Source organism: Aethalodelphis obliquidens, unplaced genomic scaffold (assembly GCF_003676395.1).
Source record: "Aethalodelphis obliquidens isolate GAN/ISIS:26980383/991018 unplaced genomic scaffold, ASM367639v1 scaffold1, whole genome shotgun sequence".
Lineage (NCBI taxonomy): Eukaryota > Metazoa > Chordata > Mammalia > Artiodactyla > Delphinidae > Aethalodelphis > Aethalodelphis obliquidens.
The window spans coordinates 67,535,026-67,548,577 of NW_020837945.1; the positions used below are offsets into that span (position 1 = coordinate 67,535,026).

The window sequence follows — 13,552 nt, forward strand, 5'->3', positions numbered from 1 at the left end:
TCCTGTAATTTGAGATTAACTACCAGACCTCTTCCCATAAATGTCTATAACATGGGCCACTCAGTCCTAATTTTTCCACCCAAAGCCTGTTTTTTAACTTCCCATAAGTTTAGGAGTCCTTGTGCAAGGAAGTAAGTCCTGACTTCCCAGGAGCTGATTCTGACCCTGATCCTCAGGGCATGAAGACATATCAAAAGTTTTCCAGTAGGAGAGAGAGGCTGAACGCCATGCTTGAGGAAGTCCACCCAGACATCAGGGGAAAGAACAAACAAAGCTGGAGATGGGTGCCTGTAAAGAGGCTGCTATGTTTGTCCGGGTGACAGGTGTCTGGAGCCTGATTTAGAGATGATAGTGGATGGAGGAATTACTATAAGAGAAACGTCAAAACTTGGGGCCCAGGGCTTCCCTGGTGGCGCAGTGGCTGAGAGTCCGCCTGCCGATGCAGGGGACACGGGTTCGTGCCCCGGTCCAGGAAGATCCCACATGCCACGGAGCGGCTGGGCCCGTGAGCCATGGCCACTGAGCCTGCGCGTCCGGAGGCTGTGCTCCGCAACGGGAGAGGCCACAACAGGGAGAGGCCACAACAGTGAGAGGCCCCTGTACCGCAAAAAACAAAACAAAACAAAACAAAACAAAAAACCAAAAAACTTGGGGCCTGACCACATAGGGGGCTGAGGAAGCCGGATGCTGCCCAGATGACTGTACCTTCAGAGCCTCAGTACAGGTACATTACCCAGATTCCAGAACCAAGGGCCAAGGTGACCCTCTTCTAGATCATGGTCATTGTCGTCTCAGTCTGTGGGAAGGGAAGGCAAGGCAGCTCAGTCCAGGCACTTGGTCAGAGTCGCTGGCTTGGTTCTCAGTCAGCTGCCGAGGCCCTGAGACTGGGATTTTCTATGGCCCAAATCACGTGGATTTCAGGCTGCTCTGGCAGGAGAGCCCTGAGGAGATTCTGGCATGCAAATAAAGAGAAGAGCAGCAATTATAAAGCTTTTATAATCAACCTTCCTGGCTGATTGAAAACTTGGGTTCATTTTTAGATGCAAAGCCACCTGTGCCAAGCCCCCCTGTCCCAGACCACATCCTCTGGATTGCAGCTCTACTTGTAACATTGGTCGTTGTGTGTGGGATGGTGTTCTTTCTAACACTAAAGAAAAGGAAGAAGCCGCAGGCTGGCCCCTCTAAAGAATGTGGTGAGTCAGTGCATGTCCTCTGCAGATTGCCACTTTGCAGCTAACTTCCCAATCAGCTGCCTTCTGGAGCTCGTTGGCTGAGCCCAGGCTGGCAAAAAGTCAGCAGGTGTTTGGAGGAAAAGGTTCCCTCAGGGTTTCAAGCCCATATGGACTCAGCAGCTGATAAGGTTGCCTGGATTTCCAGGAAAGGCAACACTTCTAACCTAAGGTTTACAAATGTACTTCTGGTTTCCAAACAAAGCTGATGATTCCTTGCCTTACCTACTTTATTTCATGAGGTTACTGTGAGAATTCAATGAAGTAAAATGGTGAAAACACTTCTAAATGTTCACGATTATGGACCTGATGATGTTCAAGCAGGAATGTTTAGTGGGAGAAGGGGAGGATTAGGTGACCATAAGATTTGCCTTCTCATCTCTAAGAGTCTCGGTTTACCGAGAAGTAAGTTAGATGAACTATTTCCCACTGACTTTAAAAAATAATATTAACTCATATGGATTACCAAGTAGTACATATCCATTACCAAATATACTGAAAATAAAAATCACCTACAGTTCTACTAGTAAGAAAAAATGATTATGCTGACTTTTTAGTGTATAACTTCCAGATTTTTCTATGTATTAACCTGTTATTTTTCCATAAGTGGGACAGTATTATGAGGACTGTTTTTCACAATTTGAATAATATAACAGGTACTGTTTTCTAACTTTTTTATACTAAATGTTGGAAGAATATTTTCAGTGTCACTAAGTATTATTCTACAGCATCATTTAAAATGGCTGCAAGATACTCCGTTATGTGGATACACCTTAATTTATTTAACCAAGTCCATATTGTGGGACAGTTGGGTTGTTCCCATAGTTTTGCTATTTTAAACAGCACCGCATTGAGCTGCCTCCCCGCTGACGTCTGTTGTAAAAATGCCCTGTGTTTAATGGGGGGCAAAGTGGTCCCTGACTTTATAAGAATCCCATGCCTGTTTGTGGTTTGGGCTGGTTTGGATGAAGTTGTAAGATACGCTTGGACTTTATCTCAGTAACTGCCTCCAGTAAAAGTTTGGTTGGTGCTAATAATTAAGGTAAAATCTTCTTACTCGCTTATGGTAACAAGCACAAGATGAGTAAGGCTTCTGGTCAGCATCTTAAGATTTCAGGGTACTGATTTTAAGATCCATCTAGAAAATAGACGGATGACATTAGCAGCCATTCATTTCATCCAGCTGTATTCCAAAAACAAGAAATTTAGGAGTGCTAATCCAGTTTCAATACATTAACACAAAGCTTATAGCAGAGCCGTTCAAACTGCCAAAGTACAGGGTATACCGAGAGATTTCTATGATACAAAAGTGTAAAATTCACAGTGCAGGGTCAGATGTACAGATATATCATGCTTGTCCAGGCTTTGACTTTTCAAAGTGAGTGTTTTGAACTTCTCTTTCTGTCAATCTCATTGCCATTTAGAATTAGCTAAATGTGCAGAAGCAACCTTCTGCTTGGAAATAAGCTGTCTCCTAAATTTGGTTTTGCATTGGAATGATTAGCTTACAAACGAAACAAAGAAAAGGGATGGAGAAAAGCCAAGTAAAATGTTTCTTCCCCTAAAAAAGCAATCAGAAAAATTCAGGAGACTAGATAAAGGGAGTTAAAGAGGATGTGTCTGTACACATGAGAGAGTTGTAAGGGTGTCTGTTGCATTTGAGATGGTCAAATTGAGCTATGAGTATTAAAAGGCAGAAGACCACAAGAGAGCATAGTACATATACGACCCCCTCAAGAATGTGATAAAGAATATTGGTAGATAAAAGTTGTTTGGTCTGGGGCTTCCCTGGTGGCGCAGTGGTTGAGAGTCCACCTGCCGATGCAGGGGACACGGGTTCGTGCTCCGGTCTGGGAAGATCCCACATGCCGCGGAGCGGCTGGGCCTGTGAGCCATGGCTGCTAAGCCTGCGCCTCCGGAGTCTGTGCTCCGCAACGGGAGAGGCCACAACAGTGAGAGGCCCACGTACCGCCAAAAAAAAAAAAAAAAAGTTGTTTGGTCAGATAGTCACATGTGCCAGTAAGTTTGGTCAAAGAGAAGAGCCTTGATATTACTGGAGGAGGGAGATGTACCAAGTAACCATGCCACGTAGATATGAGATGTTTGTAAAACTGGGTTTGGTAACTTTAGCAATGTCTGCACTTGTTTGTGGATACCCCTGGCATTGGCTGTACGATAGGCAGAATAATGCCACCAACAAGATATCCACCTCATATACCCCAGAATCTGTAACATGTTATCCTACATGGCAAAAAGGACTTTTCATACGTGATTAAATACTGAGTTTAAAATGATGGGTTTATCCTGGATTATCCAAGTAGACCCAATCTAATCACATGAGTCACAGGATCTTTCCTACCTGGATTAGAAAGAGGAAATGGAAGGAGGAGAGATCCAAAGCTTGAGACAGGCTCAACGCACCACTGCTGACCTTGAAGATGGAGGAAGGGGCCGTAAGCCAAGAAATGTGGGTGGCCTCTAGAAACTGGAAATAGCCCCCAGCTGAAAGCCAGCAAGGAAATGGGGATCTCAGTCCACAAGGAACTAAATTCTGCCAGTAGACAAACATGGAAACAGTCATGACCCATCCACAGAGACACAAGCTTACTGATGAGTAGAAATTTTTCCAACAGTGCAGCTTCCTCTTAATCCAATATTAATCCTTTTCTCAGAGGAGACAGCCCTCCAACTAACTAACCTGGTGTCAAAAGTCCTTTCCAGTGATTGTTCAGTAGTTACAGTTTTTCTATTCCTCAACCGTACATATTTACCCTGTTTAGGCTGTTAAATGAATAAAAGGGAAATGCCATGGTTGTTCTAGCTGGTTTCTAATCTCTCTTCTCCTTTTTTGTTTTGTCAAGTAGGGCAGTTAAAGCATGAGAAATTGTAACCTTCAATTACTGTCTTTTCCCAATCAGAAGTTACCCTCTCAGCTTACCCATTGGGGAGAAAGACTAAAATAGCTCCTCCTGAAGTTTTACTTCCTCATTTGGTTCTTGTCTGACTAAAATCTGTATTGTAATAGTGCCTAGCAACCTACAATTTTTACAACTTGCCTCCCTCCTCCAAATTTGGAAGAGTCTCAGCTCTTTCAGGAATGATTTCTTAAAGGGCAAATGTCTTTTCCAAAATAAATTATTTTTAACCACCATTTAAACAGAAAGTTTCACAGGGCTTAAAAACTGAAACCAGGTGATATCATCATATCTACTCTTCAAAATGCTAAATTTGTAATCAAATCCAAAAGTTTAGAAGCTGTCTTTTTATTGTTTGCTTTCATTTTTAAAAAGAAGCTTTTTTAAAAAAAAAAAACAGTGGTGATTTTGTCATGAGTATGAAAGGATAATATTATTTGTGTTGGTGTACAGACATCCTGAAATACTGTATTCACTATAAGCACCATTATTTTTAAGAGGAACTTTGACAAAAATAGAACGTAATTAGATTTACAAAGTATCTGGAAGATCAGTCAAATATACAATGGAATATTACTCAGCCATAAAAAGAAACGAAATTGAGCTATTTGTAATGAGGTGGATGGACCTAGAGTCTGTCATACAGAGTGAAGTAAGTCAGAAAGAGAAAAACAAATACCGTATGCTAACACATATATATGGAATCTAAAAAGAAATGGTACTGATGAACCTAGTGGCAGGGCAGGAATATGGACGCAGACATAGAGAATGGACTTGAGGACATGGCGGGTGGGGTGGGGGAAGCTGGGGCGAAGTGAGAGTAGCATTGACATATATACACTACCAAATGTAAAATAGACAGCTAGTGGGAAGCTGCTGCATAGCACAGGGAGATCAGCTCGGTGCTTTACAATGACCAAGAGGGGTGGGATAGGGAGGGTGGGCGGGAGGCTCAAGAGGGAGGCGATATGGGGATATATATACATGTATATGGCTGATTCACTTTGTTGTACAACAGAAACGAATACAGCATTGTAAAGTGGTTTTATTCCAATAAAGATGTATTTTAAAAAAGAAAGAAATATCTGAAATAACTCAGAATGCTCAGCCAGGGGGGAAAAAAAAGCCTTGGGGAGGACACAAGTGCTGCCTTTAAATATCTAAAAACTGCCATAGGGTGCAAAGATCATACTTAACTGAGGCTCTAAAGGGTATCTCGATGAAGGTTATAAGAAGGTAGAAGGAAATAAGAGACTTTTCTAACAGTTAAAGCTCTTTTAAAATTATATAGAAGACACAGACTTTTCCTTCCTCCCATTAAGGCTTAACTGCTACAGGAATTGCCCTCCTGCCGTAAACAACTAGAATCAGACAAAATATATGCAACAACTGTTTTCAGATATTGGACAACAGGCTACAGAAAACTATAGTCCCTGAGAGAAGGGAAAAGATAAGGTGAACCCTATGATTTTCCACAACTTACTGCCTGGAGTCGGTTTCTAGGCTGCTCTGAAGGCAGGGGGAGCCCTAATACCAAAACTAGAAAAAGACATTACAAGAAAAGAAAACTACACATATCCCTTGTGAACATAGATGCCAAAATGCTCAACAAAATTAGCAACTGAAATCTAGCAATGTATTAAAAGTATTATACATCATGATTAAGTGGGGTTTATTCCAGGAATATAAGGTAAGTTTAACATCCAAATACCAAGCAATAAAACTCACCTATTGACAGACTGAAAAGAGAAATCATGTGGATACAGAATACGTGTCAATGGATACAGAAAAAGCATTTGGCAAAATTAATACCCATTCATAATTTTTAAAAAGAAAGATAAACTCTCATAAAAGTAGGAATACAAAAGAATTTCCTCAACTTGGCAAAGAACAGCTACTAAAATCCTTTAGTTAGCATCATAGTTAATGATAAAAGACTGATTGCTTTCACCTAAGATCAGGAATAAGGCAAGGATGTCACTCTCACTGCTTCTGTTCAACCTTGTACTGGAGGTCCTAGCCAGTGCCACAACTCTAGAAAAAGAAATAAAAGGCATACATATTGGAAAGAAAGAAGTAAAACTGCCTTATTTTGCAGATGACATGATCATGTTTGTAGAAAAGCCTAAGGAATCCATTAAAAGCTATTACAACTGATTTAGTGTAGCAAAGTATCAGGATACAAGGTCAATACACAAAATCTATTGTTTCTCTACATACTAACAACAAACAATTGTACACTGAATTTTTTAATACCATTTATAGTAGCATCAAGTAATATTAAAGGCTTTGGAATTAATTTTTAAAAACAAGTACAAGACCTGTATGTATACTGAAAACTAAAAAACATTACTACTGACAGAAGTTAAAGTAGACCTAAATAAATGGAGAGTTATGCTGTGTCCATGGTTTAGAAGACTAACTATTAAGATACCAGTTCTCCCAAACTGATCTTTGGTTTCAATGCACTATCAATCAAAATCCTGGCAGGCTCCTTAGTGGACATTAAAAAGTTTATTCTAAAAGTTATGTGGAAATGCAAAGGATCTACAATTGCCAAAACAATTCTGAAACATGACAACAAAGATGGAGGACTTATACTACCTAATTTCAAGATTTATTATATAGCTATAGTAGTCAAGGTGTGACACTGGTGAAAGGACAGACATATCGACCAATGGAACAAAATGGAGAGTCAAAAAATATGATTTTGTCAACTGATTTTGACAAAAGTGCCAAGTTAATTCCATGCAGAAAGGATAGTCTTCAACAAATGGTATCGGGTCAGTTAGATATCCACATGGGAAAGTATGAACCTAGACACCCCAAAAAATAACTTGAAGTGGATCATAAACCTAAAATAAGAGCTAAAATTAAAAACTTTTGAAAGAAAACATAGAAGAAAAGTTTTGTGAGCTTAGGTTAGGCAAATCTCAGATAGGACATGGTAAGCATAAACTGTATTATAAAAAGATAAGATTGATAAACTGAACTTCATCAAAATTAAAAATGTTTGCCCTTTGACTTTAAGAAAATGAAAAGTCAAGACACAGACTGGGACAAAATGCTTGCAAAATATAAATATAATAAAGGACTTATAACCAGAATGCATACTTATATAATACTACTCAGTAATGAGAAGACAATCCATATAACAAAAGGCAAAAAGTAAAAGACTTGAATAGATACTTCACATAAAAATATACACAAATGGCCCATAAGCACAGTTACACAGTCATAACACCATTAGTCGTTGGGGAAATACAAATTCAAACCATAATGAGATACCACCCCATACCCACTAACATGGCTAAAATTAAAAGGACTGATAAATATCAGATGTTGGAGAGGATGTGAAGCAACTGAAATTCTTATGCTCTACTATACAACTCAGCAATCCTTGATATTTACCCATGAGAAATAAAGACATATGTCTTCACAGACACACACACACAAATGTCCATAGCAGCTTTCTTCATAATACTGAAAATCTGGCATCCTGAATTTTTGCAGTTGGTGAATGGATAAACAAATGGTGCTATATACATACAGTGAAATACTGCTGAGCTATAGAAAGGAATGGACTACTGGTAACATGAAACAACATGAATGAATTTCAAAAGCATTGCGCTACATGAAAGACACTAGGCACGAAAAGACTACACATTACATGAAATCCTAGAAAAAGCAAAACTACTGTGGCATTAAGCAGATCAGTGGTTACAGGGGATGGGGTGGGGGGAAGGAATTGATTGAAAAGGGGCTGGAGGGAACTCGTTGGGCTTATATAAATGTTCTATATCTTGGTTGTGGTGGTAGTTACATGACTGCATACATTTGTTAAACTCATCAAAATCTGTATGGAAAATGATTGGATTTTACTGTGTATTTTACCTCAATAAAACTGATTATTTTTAAACACACACACATATGCACACACAAAGAGAACTGCCAAAGATAGGAAGTGTTCAAAACCATCAGGGGTGTTGTTGAAAGGATTGCTGCAGTCCCTAAATTCCTCCATGGACCCTGGGTTAACAACCCCTGCTATAAGGCGCAGACCGGGACAACAGCACGGTCATAACAGTCAACATAGAGGAATTTTCACCCAAAGTTGCATCAGTAGTTAAGTCCATGCCAGTAGGAACTCAGGCTTTGGGAGGTCTAGCCCACTAGAAATTTCCCACTTGAACCTCTCCATGCAACCTTGTGTATTATTTGGTAGCACCAGCTGGCTAACCTATTTAGTCACCAACATCTGCAAGATTTCCTTTTCCTCCTCCTTCTAAACCTTACTTTCAGAAAAGGATTGGAAACTTTTTTCCCCATCACTAAATGATTGCTAAAACTAAATGTATTATACCTCCCAGTAGTATTTTTAGTTTAGTAAAGAATAGAGCTGTAAGTAAAACCTATTCCCAACATTAGAACTTAAGGTACAATGAACAAAAGAAGGCCTTTACTTTTTGGATGAAGGAAGCTCCTTCTCAGTCCCCATGAAATTTCATCAAGGAACCATCTATTCCACATATATGGCAACAATGATTTCTCTCTGAGTCCTAGGACTTAGGAGCCTCTTCAAACTTTCCCTCTTTTAGTATTTATGGGCAATACATTTTCTGAAGTTGTTTTTGTCTCTTTCAGAAACCATCAAACTGGAGGGGACAGAGAGTGAACAGACTGAGAAAAGGTGAGTCCTGACCCTACAACATTGTTGAAAGAGGTACAATCCCCAGAGAGTCTATAATTTAACTAGGCTTGGTCTGAGGCATGCTGGGATCTCAGCATACATGAACTAATGGAGAGGAAAAGGAAAGTGAGACTAGTTAGGACTTGGAGGGAAATGCCCTAGCTATAAATGGATGGCAGTGTGCCCTATGCACAATGCCCAAGGGTCATGGCAAGTTCAGTTGTGGTCAAGTAAAAAATTAATACCAAAAGGGTCTGATGTGGTGAGCATGGGCTGCATCTTATTCAACATGGTAACTGCAGTACCTGGCACAGTGCCTGGGTGTCCTCTATGTGTGGAATGAATAAATAAATAAGTGAGGAGTGATAATAGGTACCCTCTAGCCTCAGTGTCTTTGCATCTGCTGTGCCCTGTGCTTGGAATGTTCTTTGCCACTTCTTCACCTCATTCTTCAGATCCTGACTCAAGTTGCACTTTCTTAAAAACCCTTCCCAAACTAGATTGTGTCAGCCTGTTATAGTATCATGTGGATTCCTGTGTTTTTTCTTCATAACACCAGGTTATACTTATATACTGGTGTAATTATATTATTAAACTCTATAAACTTAACTAAATCAAACTTTATAGAGGGCAGGGAACATATCATCGAAGCTCATCATTGTGCTGCCAGAACCTAGCACAGTGCCTGGCATATAGTAGGTGCTCAATAAATTTTTTAAACTGTAAAACTGCAGCAGCAGATATGTTTGGATCTATAGAAAGTAGCCTTTTAATAATATTAACAGTTTTCAGTAGTTGTAATTTTCATGGTGAATACTGGTTGAAAGATGATAGGACTTATAGAATTTATACTCTAATGGTTTGATAAGTATATAACATGTTGAAAAGGAGTTTTGTGGAAAAGTAAACATTATTCTGGGCTTTAGTTTCTCTTACGTTTGCTTTCAGCTGAGCAATAATTTGTTTGTTTGATTTGTACTTATTTTTCATTTATTTGGCTTTCTTTCTAGATCCTTTACCTAATCAAATTCAAATAAGAACAGCACTTAAGTAACCCTAAATATGGCATAGGGAGAAGTGTGTATACCCTTTTCTTTATATTTTCCTTTGTTCACGTACGAGGGCTGTGGAAGGCAAAATTTGGTGAGGTGCTTTTTTTCTTTAAGAGTTCAAGTTTTCAGATTGTTTTAAAAAATTCAATTTATTTAAACTAAAAAAAAATGTACCCATTTCTCCCACCTGCTTACCCCCCCACACCTCTGGCAACCATCAATCTGTTCTCTGTATCTATAAACTGATTTTTTAAAGTTATTATTATTCATTTATTTTTAGATTCCACATATAAGTGAAATAATATAGTATTTTTCTTTCTCTGTCTGACTTATTTCACTTAGCATAATACCCTCGAGGTCCATCCATGTTGTCACAAATGGCAAGATTTCATTCTTTTTTATGGTCTACTGTATGTGTGTGTATGTGTGTGTGTATCACAATTTCTTTATCCATTCATGCATCAGTGAACACTCAGGTTGTTTCCATATCTTGGTTATAAAAATAAATATTTGTTGAAAGAATGAATGTATGCATGAAGGAATACACAAAGATTCCTGGTGATCCATCCTTTCACAGCATGATGCAATCAGATTGTCTGTACCTCCACCCACCCTGAGAAACTGGACTCTCAAGAATATCAAGGCTCTGGTCACACAGTCATGGGGTCAAAGCAACCCTAAGTCAAAAACCTGGTCACAGGTCTTCCCTGGTGGCACAGTGGTTAAGAATCCGCCTGCCAATGCAGGGAACACGGGTTTGAGCCCTGGTCCGGGAAGATCCCACATGCCGCAGAGCAACTAAGCCCGTGTGCCGCAACTACTGAGCCTGCGCTCTAGAGCCCGTGAGCCACAACTACTGAAACCTGCACGCCTAGAGCCCGCACTCTGCAACGAGAAGCCACCGCAATGAGAAGCCCGCGCATCTCAACGAAGAGTAGCCCCTGCGCACCGCAACTAGAGAAAGCCTGCACGCAGCAACGAAGACCCAATGCAGCCAAAAATAAATAAATTAATTAAAAAAAACCTGGTCACAGAGACACAAGTCATGATCCCAGGGTGCACAGCTCCCAGTGTGCCTAGCACTTACCTGGATACACCAGTCGCTGTGAGTCTCGGAATCCAGGATGGTGAGCCCAGGTGCTGAGATCTTGCCTGCCCTGTCAGACTTAGTTCAGAAGTGGTCCGGAAGAGCTGCGGAGGGAAGGCAGCAGAGAATCAGCATAGGGCAGGGGCAGGCCCAGACAAAAATCAAAGATAGTAATTTAGGAAGTATGGACAGTACATCTCCACCTCTCTTCAGTAGTTTATTTCTCCTCATTGCTATTGCAATGTCCCCTTATATTCTGCCCTATCACTGAAATCTAGAAAGAGAAAGTGGCTCTACTGTGAAATCTCACTGAATTCTTTTCTCTGTTTTTCCAGAGTAGAACTCCAAGAACCTGAAAGATCTGATGAAGCCCAGTGTGATATTAACATTTCAGAGACAGCCTCAGGCGACAAAAGTGCTACGCATTTTTAATTAAAGAGTAAATGCCATACGACTATCCGGTTTTTATATGCTTTTCTTTTCAAGTTTTGACTGACCTTTTTCTTGTCTCTCTAAGCCTTCCCAGAAGGCAAGAAAATATTACTATTAATAATAGAGGGGGCTTCATGATTCCCTCTAAGTGAAATAGCCTCCCTACAATGCCAGCTCTGCTCTCCATGCCAGGAGCAGATTTTAACTGTTTCTTTTCATTTCAGAGCACACTTGTGGGTCAAGCCCACCTAACTGGTTCCTGGCTCAGGAATCCTGTGTAAGACTAACACCTCCTGTTTCAGATTCAGTCTCTTTTCTTAATGTTATACATTGTGTTTTATGTAAAACTCCCAATTCCTGGAATTGTGGCTTTTATCTACTCTGAATCTCAGGTAGTGCCTCATTCCATCTTGTATACCTGTGACTGAACAACTACCTTTTCAGTCCGGGTGGGAGTTATGTATTTTATGGCCTTATAGTGTTAATATTAATATTTTGAAGTATCAAGAAATATGTACTATAATAATGTAATTACTGAGAAAAGTCCACCCTCTGCTAAGGAGTTCCTGTCCCTCTGTGAGGGTAAGGAAAGTGGTGGCCCAGTGTGCTGACAACAATGAGCAGACCAACTCAAAACCTGGGAAATTAGAGACAGAGAAGGAACCAGTCCTGCAGCCATTACCATCTGGGCTGTTGCTAATGTTGAGGAGGATCCACCTGCCCAAGAAGCTACTGCCGAGCCTTAGCAAAGAGTGCTGGATACAGCAGGAGAGTGCTGTGCACCATAAACCCTGCTGCTCTTCTCAGAGAAAATGACTGAGACGATGGCCTGGGGCAACTGTTCAAGAGCGAAGAGAGAGAGATCGCAATACTCAAAACAGGAAAGAAAATGAAAGATCTTGACCAACAGAAATACACATGAATGTTCAGTCTGTCCAGTCCTTCGACAAGCCATAGGAAGAGCAACAGATGGACAGTCTGTCCAAATGGACTTAAGGCCGACTGCAGTTTCCTTGGAGGTTGGGGAGGGGTTTTGATGATAGCCAGGTTGTTGTGATGTTTCATCTGGCTGGAAGCAGAGCTGGCGGGGGAGAGCTATCATCTTAATAATGGGGTGAGTGGAAGGAGGCTTAGGGCTCTTTCAATAAATGGCTGAGAGAGAAGGAGCTGGGGCAGAATTAAAAGGACCAGAATACAAATTGCCCAGAGGCTGACTTAGCCTGCAGATGTCCTAAGGAGGTGATGGTTGGCCCGGAGCAGGGCTAGCAAACTTGTGTCTGAGGACTGTCTATGCGTCATTCTCAATGACAGGAAACCTGGGCGCAAGAGAGGAATATATTAGCCCTGTAGAAATGAGTTAGGAGACTCTGGCTCTAAGGCAGCATCACTAAGGGATGGAGAAGCCTCAGTCCAAACCTAAAGAGAACTTTGGGAAAGCCCCAGAAATAATAGTTCTTCTTATTCTACATAAAGGACCCTAAAGGGTTATAGATGGCTATGCTAGCCATGCTGGTACTTGTAATAGTACCATTTGTGTGCTCTGCCCTGCCCTTGCCTTCATTAGGCTCTAAGCATCTTGCTGTTTTGTAACATGTTTTTTTATTTACTTTTTATTTTATATTGGAGTATAGTTGATTAACAATGTTGGGATAGTGTCAGGTGTATAGCAAAGTGATTCAGTTATACATATACGTGTATCTATTCTTATACAGAGCAGTTCTCAATAAATTTCTATTAAAATAATGTAAAAGTCTAAATTTTCTTCTTCTATTTTAACAGTACTTATAGTCTGATATTACTCCCTCTATCCTCCTAATGTATGTCCTTCCTCTTAACAGCTCTAAGGTAGCCCCATTCTCCAGTCACCTAGCTAAAAGCCTCTGACTCACCCTAAACCCTCTCCTCTTCCCTTTCCTCTGTGTCTCATATGATTCTATGTTTATCTAGTTACTGAGACATATGTCAGGTAAGGGATGTTGTTTCTCTGGATAACTAGGAAATCTGAAGTTAAGGAAGGGATTCTCGCTTTTCAGTTTGTAATGTTTTATTCCATGTAATGTGTGCTTGCATGTACGTTAAACAAAAGCTTAGTATAAAAATTTATTCATTGAAAATACTTTGATTATAAAATAAATGCATGTAATTGT

At 40.3% G+C, this 13,552-nt stretch overlaps 1 protein-coding gene across 5 annotated transcripts in view; it reads left to right on the top strand.

The window, feature by feature from the left end:
* Nucleotides 1–12,247, top strand: part of CD86 (CD86 molecule) — a 60,380-nt gene extending 48,133 nt beyond the window's left edge. For 3 of the 5 annotated variants that reach the window (XM_027106194.1, XM_027106205.1, XM_027106215.1), the window contains 3 exons: nucleotides 1,041–1,193; nucleotides 8,789–8,834; nucleotides 11,309–12,247. In XM_027106194.1, coding sequence (XP_026961995.1) covers nucleotides 1,041–1,193; nucleotides 8,789–8,834; nucleotides 11,309–11,405 — 296 coding nt within the window. In that variant the 3' untranslated portion in view covers nucleotides 11,406–12,247. The remainder of the gene's footprint in view (nucleotides 1–1,040; nucleotides 1,194–8,788; nucleotides 8,835–11,308) is intronic. The other 2 variants (XM_027106225.1, XM_027106235.1) reach the window with 2 other exon arrangements.
* The last annotated feature ends 1,305 nt before the right edge of the window (nucleotides 12,248–13,552 follow it).